The sequence below is a fragment of the Pongo abelii genome, chromosome 19, assembly GCF_028885655.2.
Source record: "Pongo abelii isolate AG06213 chromosome 19, NHGRI_mPonAbe1-v2.0_pri, whole genome shotgun sequence".
Classification (NCBI taxonomy): Eukaryota; Metazoa; Chordata; class Mammalia; order Primates; family Hominidae; genus Pongo; species Pongo abelii.
Genome location: NC_072004.2, coordinates 44,092,876 through 44,105,628, shown reverse-complemented (window position 1 = coordinate 44,105,628; position 12,753 = coordinate 44,092,876). Strand labels below are relative to the sequence as shown.

At 38.4% G+C, this 12,753-nt stretch overlaps 1 protein-coding gene across 8 annotated transcripts in view; it reads right to left on the bottom strand.

Moving 5' to 3' along the window:
* The window catches only part of EFCAB5 (EF-hand calcium binding domain 5), a 194,995-nt gene that overhangs the window by 113,580 nt on the left and 68,662 nt on the right, over positions 1 to 12,753 (bottom strand). For all 8 annotated transcript variants that reach the window (XM_063718078.1, XM_063718079.1, XM_054536589.2 and 5 more), the window contains 2 exons: positions 8,908 to 8,956; positions 5,289 to 5,359 (listed from right to left, as the gene is read on the bottom strand). In XM_063718078.1, the coding sequence (XP_063574148.1) occupies positions 5,289 to 5,359; positions 8,908 to 8,956 (120 nt within the window). The remainder of the gene's footprint in view (positions 1 to 5,288; positions 5,360 to 8,907; positions 8,957 to 12,753) is intronic.

Here is a 12,753-nt window from a genome sequence, read left to right as displayed (position 1 = left end):
TGCAATCCTGACTTGGCCTCACCAAGAGATTTCTTATACTCAATAATACCTACTGTTGGTGATAATACGGTGCCTTGAGAGCCATCATGCATTGCTGAGGAGAATAAATCAGTGTAACCAAGAACACAATTTGACAAATAGATACTAAAACCTCAAATATTTATTCTTTGACCTATTTGTTCCGTTTCTGGGACTCTACTCTAACACTGAAACTGTGTCTTAGCTCAGACTGCAATAACAAAATACCATAGACTGGGTGACTTAAACAACAGAGATCTATTTTCTTACAGCTCTAGAGGCTGGAAAGTCCAAATCAAGGTGCCCACAGAGGCTGGACGCTGTGGCTCACACCTGTAATCCCACAACTTTGGGAGGCCGAGGTGGGCAGATCATGAGGTCAGGAGATCGAGACCAGCCTGGCCAACGTGGTGAAACCTTGTCTCTACTAAAAATACAAAAAAAAAAAAAAAAAAAAATTAGCCAGGAGTGGTGGCACTGTCTTGTAATCCCAGCTACTCAGGAGGCTGAGGCAGGAGAATCGCTTGAACCTGGAGGTGGAGGTTGCAGTGAGCCAAGATTGCACCACTGCACTCCAGCCTGGGCGACAGAGCAAGACTCCATCTCAAAAAAAAAAAAAAAAAAGTGCCCACAGAGTTAGTATCTGGTGAGGGTTATTGAATAAAAATTATAGAAGGCAGTTGTTTTGGACTAAGCTCCTGAACCAGGCCCAACAGACCAGACTAAAAATCAAAATGGAGTAACTCAGACTGAGGTTCCACAACACTAAACTAAAACTAAATTGTTATCTAACCTTTGGAGAAATCACAAAATTTCACCTCCACTGAGCAATAACAAGGCACCTTGCCCTGCCTCCAAAATGTCAATAGAGATTCAATGGGGAACTTGGATCTTTATGCCCACCTGGCAGTAGAGAAGTGGCACTCCCCTTCTTCCACCAGCATGGTATCAGAGGAAGCTTTTCAAAAGAAGATGCAAATAAGATCCCGAGTCTCATAGTGATAGATGCAGGAGAAGCTAAGGAAACCTTGCACAGGGTCTTGCCTGGGCATGCCTGCAACTGACTGGGGGTCCACATGTGCATTGGGAGAATGGGGCAGAGCCACCAATAATTCACACCTTATGCAAGGGGAGAAGCCAGGCCTCTTCGGCTCCCGTGTGGTGACCTGGTATTCAGTCTGTGAAGTGAGAACCTGTTGGATAGACCCTCTTTTTCTTTGTGGAGAGCTTTCTTTTTGCCTAATAAATCCATCTTCACTCTTCAATGTGTCTGTGTGCCTCATTTCCCTAGTTGTGAGACAAGAACTTGGATTTTAGCTGAACTAAGGAGCAAAAAATCCTGCATCAATAGCATTATAACCAAAATGTCCAAGACAAAATAGAAGATCACATATTGTATGAGGAACTAGGAAAATCTCAACTTGAATGAGAAAATTTAATCAGTAGATGCCAACACTGAGATGATGCAGCTGTTGGAATTATCTGAGAAGGATTTTAAAGCAGCCACTATAAAAATAATTCAACAAGCCATTATGAACATGCTTAAAATAAATTAAAAACTTAAAAGTCTCAGCAAAGAAATAAAAGACATTAAGAAAAATGAAAATTTTGAAAAATACAACTCAGGAGGCTGAGGTGGGAGGATCACATCTCTTTTTTTTTTTTCTTTTTCTCCCCTCCCCAAAACCACATTTCTTAAAAAGCAACAACAAGGCTGGGCACAGTGGCTCACGCCTATAATCCCAGCACTTTGGGAGGCTGAAATGAGAGGATCTCTTGAGCTCAGGAGTTTCAGACTAGCCTGGGCAACATAGGGAGACCCTGTTTCTACAAAAATAAAATTTAGCCTGATATGGTGGTGCATGACTGTGGTCCCAGCTACTTGGGAGGCTAAAGTGGGAGGATGGCTTGGGCCTGGGAGGTTAAAGCTGCAGTGAGCCGTGATCATGCCACTGCACTCCAGCCTGGGTAACAGAGCAAGACCCTGTCTGAAAAAGAACAACAACGACAAAAAACTACTGAAATAAAAAGCTCAAGGTATGGGCTTAGCATCGGCGTGGAGAAGACAGAGGAAGGAATCAATGGACTTGAAGACAGAACAGTAGAATTTACCCGAACAACAGAGGAAATAACAGACCAAAAAAAAAAAAAAAAAAAAAAAAAGAGGAAAAAAGAAATAACAGAATCTCAGAGTCTCAACATGTGGGATTATAATAAAAGATCTAACATTCATGTCTTCAGAGTTCAGAACACTAAATAAAAACCAACAAGAGAAAAACAATACCTACTGAGGAAAATTAATTTGAATGAAGTGGATTTTTCATCATCAACCATGGAGATCAGAAGGAAATAATAGAATATTTTCAAGGGCTAAAATAAAAGAACTTTCAATCAAGAATTCTATATCCAGTGAAATTATCATTCAGGAATAAAGGGAAAATAAAGACATTCTCAGACAATGTAAAACTAATAGAATTTGTCTCATCTGTAGATCTGCTCTAAAAGAATGGCTAGAGGAAATTCTCTAAATAGAGTGCATAAAAGAAGGAATCTTGAAACATCGGGAAGGAAGAACAATGAAAACAGCAAAAAACACAGGTAAATACAACAGACTTTTCTTCTCATCTTGAGTTTTCTAAATGATGTTTAACAGTTGAAGCAAAGTGTAACAGTGCCTGATATGATGTATGTATGGGAAATATTTAAGACAATGATGTTTTCAGTGGCAAAGTGGAAAATGACTTAAAGGAAGGTAAGATTTCTACATTTCCCCTGAATTGGCAAAATGTCATTACCAGTAGACCTAGTAGACCTTTGTGGTACTGAAATAGTTTTGTATCTTAATTTTGGTGGTGGTAACAGAAATCTACATGTGCTAAAATAACATAATACTATACACACACATTATATCAATGTTAATTTCCTGGTTTTGATATTATACTAAAGTCATGCAAAATATAACCTCTGGGGAAACTGGATGAAGGGCATATGGGACCTGTCTGTACTATCTTTGCAACTTCTTGTAACTATATAATTATTTCAAAATAAAAAAATTTTAAAACATGTTTTAAAGAATATTTATTGACATAGAGAAATGATCAAGAGATGATATTAAGTGAAAAAAGTAGGATATTAGGCATAACCAAAAATCTATATGGAAAAACCACAAAATTAAAACTAAAAACTTACATGTCTCACTATGAATATAATAGACACTATAAAGCACAAGAGTCAAGACCATGATGAGCTTTGATGTCAGGCTGACCTGGGTCTAGTCTAGCTCTGTCACTTATGTGCTGTGTGATCTCAAGGAAAGTGTTCAATCTTTTTAGGTCTCATTTGCAAAATGAACATAATAATAACTGAGTTGTGTGACGATTACACAAGAAAGTGCATGTAATAACCTCAGTACACAATATGACACATAAAAAGGGGTAAAAAGTGTTAGCTATTATTATTATACAAAAAAATATAATGTTAACTGTGGCTTTTATTGGTGGTAAATTGTGGATTTAAAATATTTTACTTCTTTACATTTTTATGTCTTTAAATTTCTATAATGAACTTATTAATATAAGTTCATTCTTTTATGGAGACATAATTCACATATCATAAAATTAATATATTTTATAATTGTTTTGAGACATGAGGGTCTCACTATGTTGCCCAGGTTGGTCCCAAACTCCCGGCCTTAAGCAATCCTCTTGCCTCAGCCTCCCTAGTCATTGGCATAAGCCACCACATCCGGCCTACTTTTATAATGAAAAAAATAGGAAAATGTTCTAACTTGTGCACTTTTAGGGAAACTAATATAAGACAAATAGGCACGTACCACTGAACATCAGTCCCTTGCAAAGAAATGTAAGTTATGTTTATTACTGTATTAAAGAGATAAAGCTTTGACTTTTCATGAACAATTTTAATACTATCATTTGTTCCTCTGTGTATTTTTCTTCCAGTAGCTTGTCTCATTTGTATCTGTGGAATTTTAATTTATGGAGGTGACTGAGTGATGACACGGAGAGGCTAATGCCACTGAAAGAAAATTTTTATTACTTAAGACTTCCGAGTGAAGAAAGCATGCCACACCATGCAGGGCCACAGGGGAAGCACCAGGTTTGGGTCAGGAAGCAGAACAGAAAGGAGCAAAGGGACAGCCTAAACCAGAATCCTTACTGGAGTTTCCAGAAATGCAAGCCACGACAGGATAAACAGTTGAGGATTGGCTGGTTTGAATAATTCTGGCAGACTCTGAGGCACAAGGGCTATCTCTGGTTGTCTGGTACCTGGTCCTGGGTTGATTTAGACCAGGAGAAATATTAGCTCAGTGTGTGAGAATTAGCAAGGAGATGGTTCATAGTATGGGTTCTGGATCACAGGGGAGATATAAACAACTTTGGCCATTAGTTTGGCCTTGTGAGTAATGGATGCCAAATAGACAAACACAGAATCTAAGAAACACAGTTAGAACATAACTGAGGTAGAATTTGCCAAATTCCTATCTATACAATAATTTTTTAAAAAATTCCAGAAATCCCTCATACAGAACTTTGAAACTGTATATAATGCATAATCTTCACCTTCAATCGTGCAAAGGTGTATGAAAAGAGAAACAGAAAGTTACCTTGACTCTGGAACTCATCAGAGAAAAACAAGGGGAAATGGAGAAACATGAAAAAATATATAAGTAGGCTGTGGAAGACTTAGGACTCTGGTACCATTAAATTGCTTATTTCACTTATTCCATTACAATAGAATCATACTTTTTCATATGCAATATTATGTAGACTTTGAAACCAAACTGACTGAATACAAATTTCCCCAGTTTTACTAATTGTGAAACAGTGTGCAAGTTATTTAACCTTTCTACATCTTGGTGTCTTCATCTGTAAAAGCAGAGGAAAGGGTTGCTGAGAGGGTTAACCAAGTTCATGTATGATACCTGGCCCATAGGAAAGTTTTTGTAAGTTTTAGATCTCATTATTGTTTGAATAACCAGATTTCACTGAATATAAGATGTTGGTTTTTCTTGATCTTACCAGAAGGTGTCAGTGGAAGTTTTTTATACTCTCACATCATGCGTGATACTGATTGAAAGAAATTGTAAAATTTCAGAGGAGTTGAAATATTTTAAAGTGCATATTTTAGAATGTATAAAATAAGTTTTGTGCTTTCATTTAATACTAATTTAATGATGTGTGACAGCCACCAACAGACAATTGAAACTGGCAAAATAATGCAATTCAAACATTAAATAATGTAACTCTTACTTCTGTAAATTCCATTTTATTCAATCTTGGTTCTGTTGAGTCAGTAATATCCAGTTGTTTGCAGTGTGATCCTATTTATGGAATGAAGATTATTTGCTAGTTAGTTTGGTTGTAATATATATTTGATATTTATACTATAGTGCTTTAAAAGAACATAAAATTATTTATTAGCTAATGCCTATCCATAATTACAATAAAGTGAATTACATATAGTTGGGTAACATACCAAATACTACAAAATTATTACTTTTCCTGGCTGAGCAAGCAAACCAAATACTAAAAAAAAGGGCCCATATTTTTAATGTCTGGATTGGGATAAAGCAGAAATAAATATGCACATCAATAGTATAAAAGGCTACAAAAACATCTGTGTTGGTTTATGCTAGCAGGTCCTAAAACAAAACACTTTTACAAGCTTTCTTTTTAAAAACTTTATTTTGTCTTTAATGTTTCTTAAATTAAATAATGCATAAAAATGTTCTTTTAGTTAACAAATTCAAATAATACAAAAATATAAGCAACAAAACATGAATATCTTCCTTTTTCTCTACCTTCCATCAGCACTCTCACTCCTTTCTGCCCCAGATGTAACCACTGTCAACAGTTTATCATCCTTCCAGCAACCTTTCTATGCATTTCTGTATGTATACAAATGTATATATATATATATACACACATGTACCTTTTGTTTTTCTATTTATAAATATGATCATTTTGATGTGCAACTTGCTTTTTCATTTACCACTCATAGTAGCTTTTTTTCAAATAGGACCCGGGGCTCAGGGAAAGTTTGTAATGTGTATATAGATTGGGAGTCATCAGCTGTAGTCATGGACTTGAATAAGAAACCCAGAGAATGTGTATAGTGTGTATGGTGACAAGAAAACCTAAAAGGAAACTCTGGAAAACAAAATTTAAGGTGCAAGCAAAAGAAGAGTCAAGAAACAAAAACACTAAAAGGTGATCAAAAATAGAAGAAAAAAATCAAGAGAATGATATCACAAAAACCAAGAAAAAAGAGTTTCATAAAGTAGAGTGATCACTAATGATGAATGTGACAGTTCAAATACAGATTTTGTAAACCTTCATTTGATATGACAATTTATGTAATCCTTATTGACCTTACAAGAGAAAAATACATAAATTGTATGAAAGCTCATGATGAAAGAACTATACACTGGCTTCCTCTCTTACTTCTAATAGTAACTCTTCCTGCCTATCATGGGTTGGCACGAGGGCATAGAAAAGATTTTTCAATCACTCTTGAATTTGGTAAGTGCTAATTATGAGATATCTGTTATTGTGGCCATAGGAGGACTATATAAATTTTCATATAAACTTATGCATTAGATGCAGACATTTCCATCCCAGACCTTCCCCCAAGCTCCAGAGGATTATGCAAATCAGATGTTTCTAGCAGTAACAGTTGCTATTAAGTATACCTGTCTGTCTCTGACTGGAGTTTGAGCAACTTAAGGGTAGGAAACACGTCTTGTCAGTCCTCTTTGCATTCTCTAACTCATTACAGTATCTGGAACTAAGTGAGGGCTCAATGAATATTGACCGAATGAATAGTACAGAAAATAAATACTGTAGTATAGGAGGTGAGAGAAGAAACAATCACTGTCAATTGGAATGCTCTGGAATTTCTGTAATTTTATCAGGATCCCAAATTGAGTTCTCTTAACTCACTCCTTCTGTACCCTCATTCAAAAATAAATGAAGTTATTTCAATTATTTTTTGAAACAAGAGTAAAGGATGAGCTGACTGAAGAATTACAGTTTTTGGAAAATGTGAGAACAGGTAGAAGGAGAAAAGGTTATCAGTAAGGCCCAAATCATTCTTGGAGATCAGTGATCAGGAAGACGGGAAGCATATTTTATTTTTAAAAGTGACAACAGACTTCAGACAATGTATTGTTGTCAGTGTAACAAAAGTAGTCAAATAATCAACTGGAAAAAAATCTACTGGATATTAATTATGTAAATCTCAGGATCCAAACTCTAGTTCCTATGGGACAAGTGAGGTTTTTTTTTTTTTTTTTTTTTCCACCTAATTTCATATAGGGAAATCTTTCTGAAAACAAAAGCATCAAAATCTGTGACTCTCCATAGGGGTGGTGCTGTCCTCCTTTCCTCCCAGGGAGCATGTTGGAAATTTTTGGGTGAGTTTTTATTGCCACAATGATGAGGAATAGGAGCAGAGGCAGAACTCATGGAATTCCTGCACAATAGACTTTCCCCCTTCAGCAGGACATTCAAGTAGATGAAAAACCTGATTATAATAATTTTGAACCTAGAACCCAACTCTATTTTACATATAAATGCAGAATATAATTTTGCCGTGGAATTTTCCAAGAATATAACCTCTATGAAAATTTGAGGGAGAATTATACTTTGTTTAATTCTGGAACTTTACCAAGAGTTGTTCACCATTTCAGGACTTGTGTAATAGGGAGTAATATAAATTGTATCTGAATTCTAATACAACACACCTGTGTCAGTCTGCATTTCTGGGAATTCTATCTATATATATTCCTTTTGCCCTATTCCAAAATGTCAAAAACAAATAAAATGGTCAATTATATATAATTTTACTTTTCTTATATCTAAAGGTACATTATAAGTAGGTAGAAATGTCTGACTGCTGTATTATGTCTTCTAGCAAAGTTGTGACAAAGCATTTATATATTGAAATACAGTGCATATAATTTTCTTTCTTTTTTTTTTTTTTTTTTAGAAGGAGTCTCACTCTGTCACCCAGGCTGGAGAGCAGTGGTGTGATCTCGGCTCACTGCAACCTCCACCTCCTGGGTTCAAGTGATTCTCCTGCCTCAGCCCCCAAGTAACTGAGATTATGGACACCCGCCACCATGCCCGGCTAATTTTTGTATTTTAGTAGAGACAGTCTTTCACTATGTCGGCCAGGCTGGTCTCAAACTCCTGACCTCAAATGATCTGCCCATCTCGGGCTCCCAAAGTGCTGGGATTACAGGCGTGAGCCACTGTGCCCAGCCTCTGAAGAAGTCTTAATCCTAGTATATATAGTAACAGAACTGGATGAGATTATCCAGGGAAATTTAGGTAACATGAAAAGGGAACTCAAGAAACAACATTTGAGAAACAGAGAATAACCCCAGGAGGGTTATAGTGAAGGTGTAGGATATAGGAGTGGGTAGAGTCAAGGAAATTCAAACTAAGGAATTTACGGAGGCAGTGTTCACCTCTGGTAAATCTTAGTGTGAGCCACTGCGCCTGGCCAGTGCATATATTTTCTTATGCCTTTACTTTTATTTCTCCTTTATATCACAGTTATGACATCATATCTTTCTTTTAAAATTCTGTGTATGTAAGAAATATTTTCTAGGAATGTCATAGGATAATAAAAGAGTATTGCAGAGTACTGGTAATAAAATGGACACCAGACTAAAAGGATTGAGAATCACAGATTGCTTTTCTGCTTTTATACATTCTATATCTGGACAGCATGGAAGAGCCTAATTGCCCCTGCAAGAGCTTTGAATAACATCCATCTCATGTTGACTCTTCATCTGAATTCAGTGTCCCCCACCCAAAAAAGAAATAAAAATAAAAATATCAGAGTAATAGGCAGACTTACCAAGCTTGAAATCTGGATTTTGAAAGAATTCATGAAGAACATTCTGAATCTGCAAATCAAAAGAGAAAAAAAAGAAAGAAACCATATGCCACTCCTCAGTTACCACATATTTGTTATTTTAGACTAAAAGCCATCTAGGGGAGGAGCCAAGATGGCAGAATAGGAACAGCTCTGGTCTACAGCTCCCAGCGTGAGCGATGCAGAAGACGGGTGATTTCTGCATTTCCATCTGAGGTACCGTGTTCATCTCACTAGGGAGTGCCAGACAGTGGGCGCAGGTCAGTGGGTGAGCGCACCGTGTGCCAGCCGAAGCAGGGGTGAGGCACTGCCTCACTCGGGAAGCACAAGGGGTCAGAGAGTTCCCTTTCCAGGGGTGACAGACAGCACCTGGAAAATCGGGCCACTCCCACCCAAATACTGTGCTTTTCCAACGGGCTTAGGAAACGGTGCACCAGGAGATTATAGCCCGCACCTGGCTCAGAGGGTCCTATGCCCACGGAGTCTCCTGATTGCTAGCACAGCAGTCTGAGATCAAACAGCAAGGCGGCAGCGAGGCTGGGGGAGGGGCGCCCGCCATTGCCCAGGCTCGCTTAGGTAAACAAAGGAAGCTCGAACTGGGTGGAGCCCACCACAGCTCAAGGAGGCCTGCCTGCCTCTGTAGGCTCCACCTCTGGGGGCAGGGCACAGACAAACAAAAAGACAGCAGTAACCTCTGCAGACTTAAATGTCCCTGTCTGACAGCTTTGAGGAGAGCAGTGATTCTCCCAGCATGCAGCTGGAGATCTGAGAACAGGCAGACTGCCTCCTCAAGTGGGTCCCTGACCCCTGACCCCCGAGCAGCCTAACTGGGAGGCACCCCCCAGCAGGGGCAGGCTGACACCTCACACGGCCGGCCAGGTACTCCAACAGACCTGCAGCTGAGGGTCCTGTCTGTTAGAAAGAAAACTAACAAACAGAAAGGACATCCACACCAAAAACCCATCTGTATATCACCATCATCAAAGACCAAAAGTAGATAAAACCACAAAGATGGGGAAAAAACAGAGCAGAAAAACTGGAAACTCTAAAAAGCAGAGTGCCTCTCCTCCTCCAAAGGAACACAGTTCCTCACCAGCAACAGAACAAAGCTGGACGGAGAATGACTTTGACGAGCTGAGAGAAGAAGGCTCCAGACGATCAAATTACTCCGAGCTATGGGAGGATATTCAAACCAAAGGCAAAGAAGTTGAAAACTTTGAAAAAAATTTAGAAGAATGTATAACTAGAATAACCAATACAGAGAAGTGCTTAAAGGAGCTGATGGAGCTGAAAACCAAGGCTCGAGAACTACGTGAAGAATGCAGAAGCCTCAGGAGCCGATGTGATCAAATGGAAGAAAGGGTATCAGCCATGGAAGATGAAATGAATGAAATGAAGCGAGAAGGGAAGTTTAGAGAAAAAAGAATAAAAAGAAACGGGCAAAGCCTCCAAGAAATGTGGGACTATGTGAAAAGACCAAATCTACATCTGATTGCTGTATCTGAAAGTGACGGGGAGAATGGAACCAAGCTGGAAAACACTCTGCAGGATATTATCCAGGAGAACTTCCCCAATCTAGCAAGGCAGGCCAACATTCAGATTCAGGAAATACAGAGAACACCACAAAGATACTCCTCGAGAAGAGCAACTCCAAGACACATAATTGTCAGATTCACCAAAGTTGAAATGAAGGAAAAAATGTTAAGGGCAGCCAGAGAGAAAGGTCGGGTTACCCTCAAAGGGAAGCCCATCAGACTAACAGCGGATCTCTCGGCAGAAACCCTACAAGCCAGAAGAGAGTGGGGGCCAATATTCAACATTCTTAAAGAAAAGAATTTTCAAGCCAGAATTTCATATCCAGCCAAACTAAGCTTCATAAGTGAAGGAGAAATAAAATACTTTACAGACAAGCAAATGCTGAGAGATTTTGTCACCACCAGGCCTGCCTTACAAGAGCTCCTGAAGGAAGCACTAAACATGGAAAGGAACAACCAGTACCAGCCACTGCAAAATCATACCAAAATGTAAAGACCATCGAGACTAGGAAGAGACTGCATCAACTAACGAGCAAAATAACCAGCTAACATCATAATGACAGGATCAAATTCACACATAACAATATTAACTTTAAATGTAAATGGAATAAATGCTCCAATTAAAAGACACAGACTGGCAAATTGGATAAAGACTCAAGACCCATCAGTGTGCTGTATTCAGGAAACCCATCTCACGTGCAGAGACTCACATAGGCTCAAAAGGATGGAGGAAGATCTACCAAGCCAATGGAAAACAAAAAAAGGCAGGGGTTGCAATCCTAGTCTCTGATAAAACAGACTTTAAACCAACAAAGATCAAAAGAGACAAAGAAGGCCATTACATAATGGTAAAGGGATCAATTCAACAAGAAGAGCTAACTATCCTAAATATATATGCACCCAATACAGGAGCATCCAGATTCATAAAGCAAGTCTGAGTGACGTACAAAGAGACTTAGACTCCCACACATTGATAATGGGAGACTTTAACACCCCACTGTCAACATTAGACAGATCAATGAGACAGAAAGTCAACAAGGATACCCAGGAATTGAACTCAGCTCTGCACCAAGCCGACCTAATAGACATCTACAGAACTCTCCACCCCAAATCAACAGAATATACATTTTTTTCAGCACCACACCACACCTATTCCAAAATTGACCACATACTTGGAAGTAAAGCTCTCCTCAGTAAATGTAAAAGAACAGAAATTATAACAAACTATCTCTCAGATCACTGCAATCAAGCTAGAACTCAGGATTAAGAATCTCACTTAAAACCGCTCAACTACATGGAAACTGAACAACCTGCTCCTGAATGACTACTGGGTACATAATGAAATGAATGCAGAAATAAAGATGTTCTTTGAAACCAACGAGAACCAAGACACAACATACCAGAATCTCTGGGATGCATTCAAAGCAGTGTGTAGAGGGAAATTTATAGCACTAAATGCCCACAAGAGAAAGCAGGAAAGATCCAAAATTGACACCCTAACATCACAATTAAAAGAACTAGAAAAGCAAGAGCAAACACATTCAAAAACTAGCAGAAGGCAAGAAATAACTAAAATCAGAGCAGAACTGAAGGAAATAGAGACACAAAAAACCCTTCAAAAAATTAATGAATCCAGGAGCTGGTTTTTTGAAAGGATCCACAAAATTGATAGACCGCTAGCAAGATTAATAAAGAAAAAAAGAGAGAAGAGTCAAATAGATGCAATAAAAAATGATAAAGGGGATATCACCACTGATCCCACAGAAATACAAACTACCATCAGAGAATACTACAAACACCTCTACACAAATAAGCTAGAAAATCTAGAAGAAATGGATAAATTCCTCAACACATACACCCTCCCAAGACTAAACCAGGAAGAAGTTGAATCTCTGAATAGACCAATAACAGGAGCTGAAATTGTGGCAATAATCAATAGCTTACCAACCAAAAAGAGTCCAGGACCAGATGGGTTCACAGCCGAATTCTACCAGAGGTACAAGGAGGAGCTGGTACCGTTCCTTCTGAAACTATTCCAATCAATAGAAAAAGAAGGAATCCTCCCTAACTCATTTTATGAGGCCAGCATCATCCTGATACCAAAGCCTGGCAGAGACACAACAAAAAAAGAGAATTTTAGACCAATATCCCTGATGAACATCAATGCAAAAATCCTGAATAAAATACTGGCAAACCGAATCCAGCAGCACATCAAAAAGCTTATCCACCATGATCAAGTGGGCTTCATCCCTGGGATGCAAGGCTGGTTCAACATATGCAAATCAATAAACAT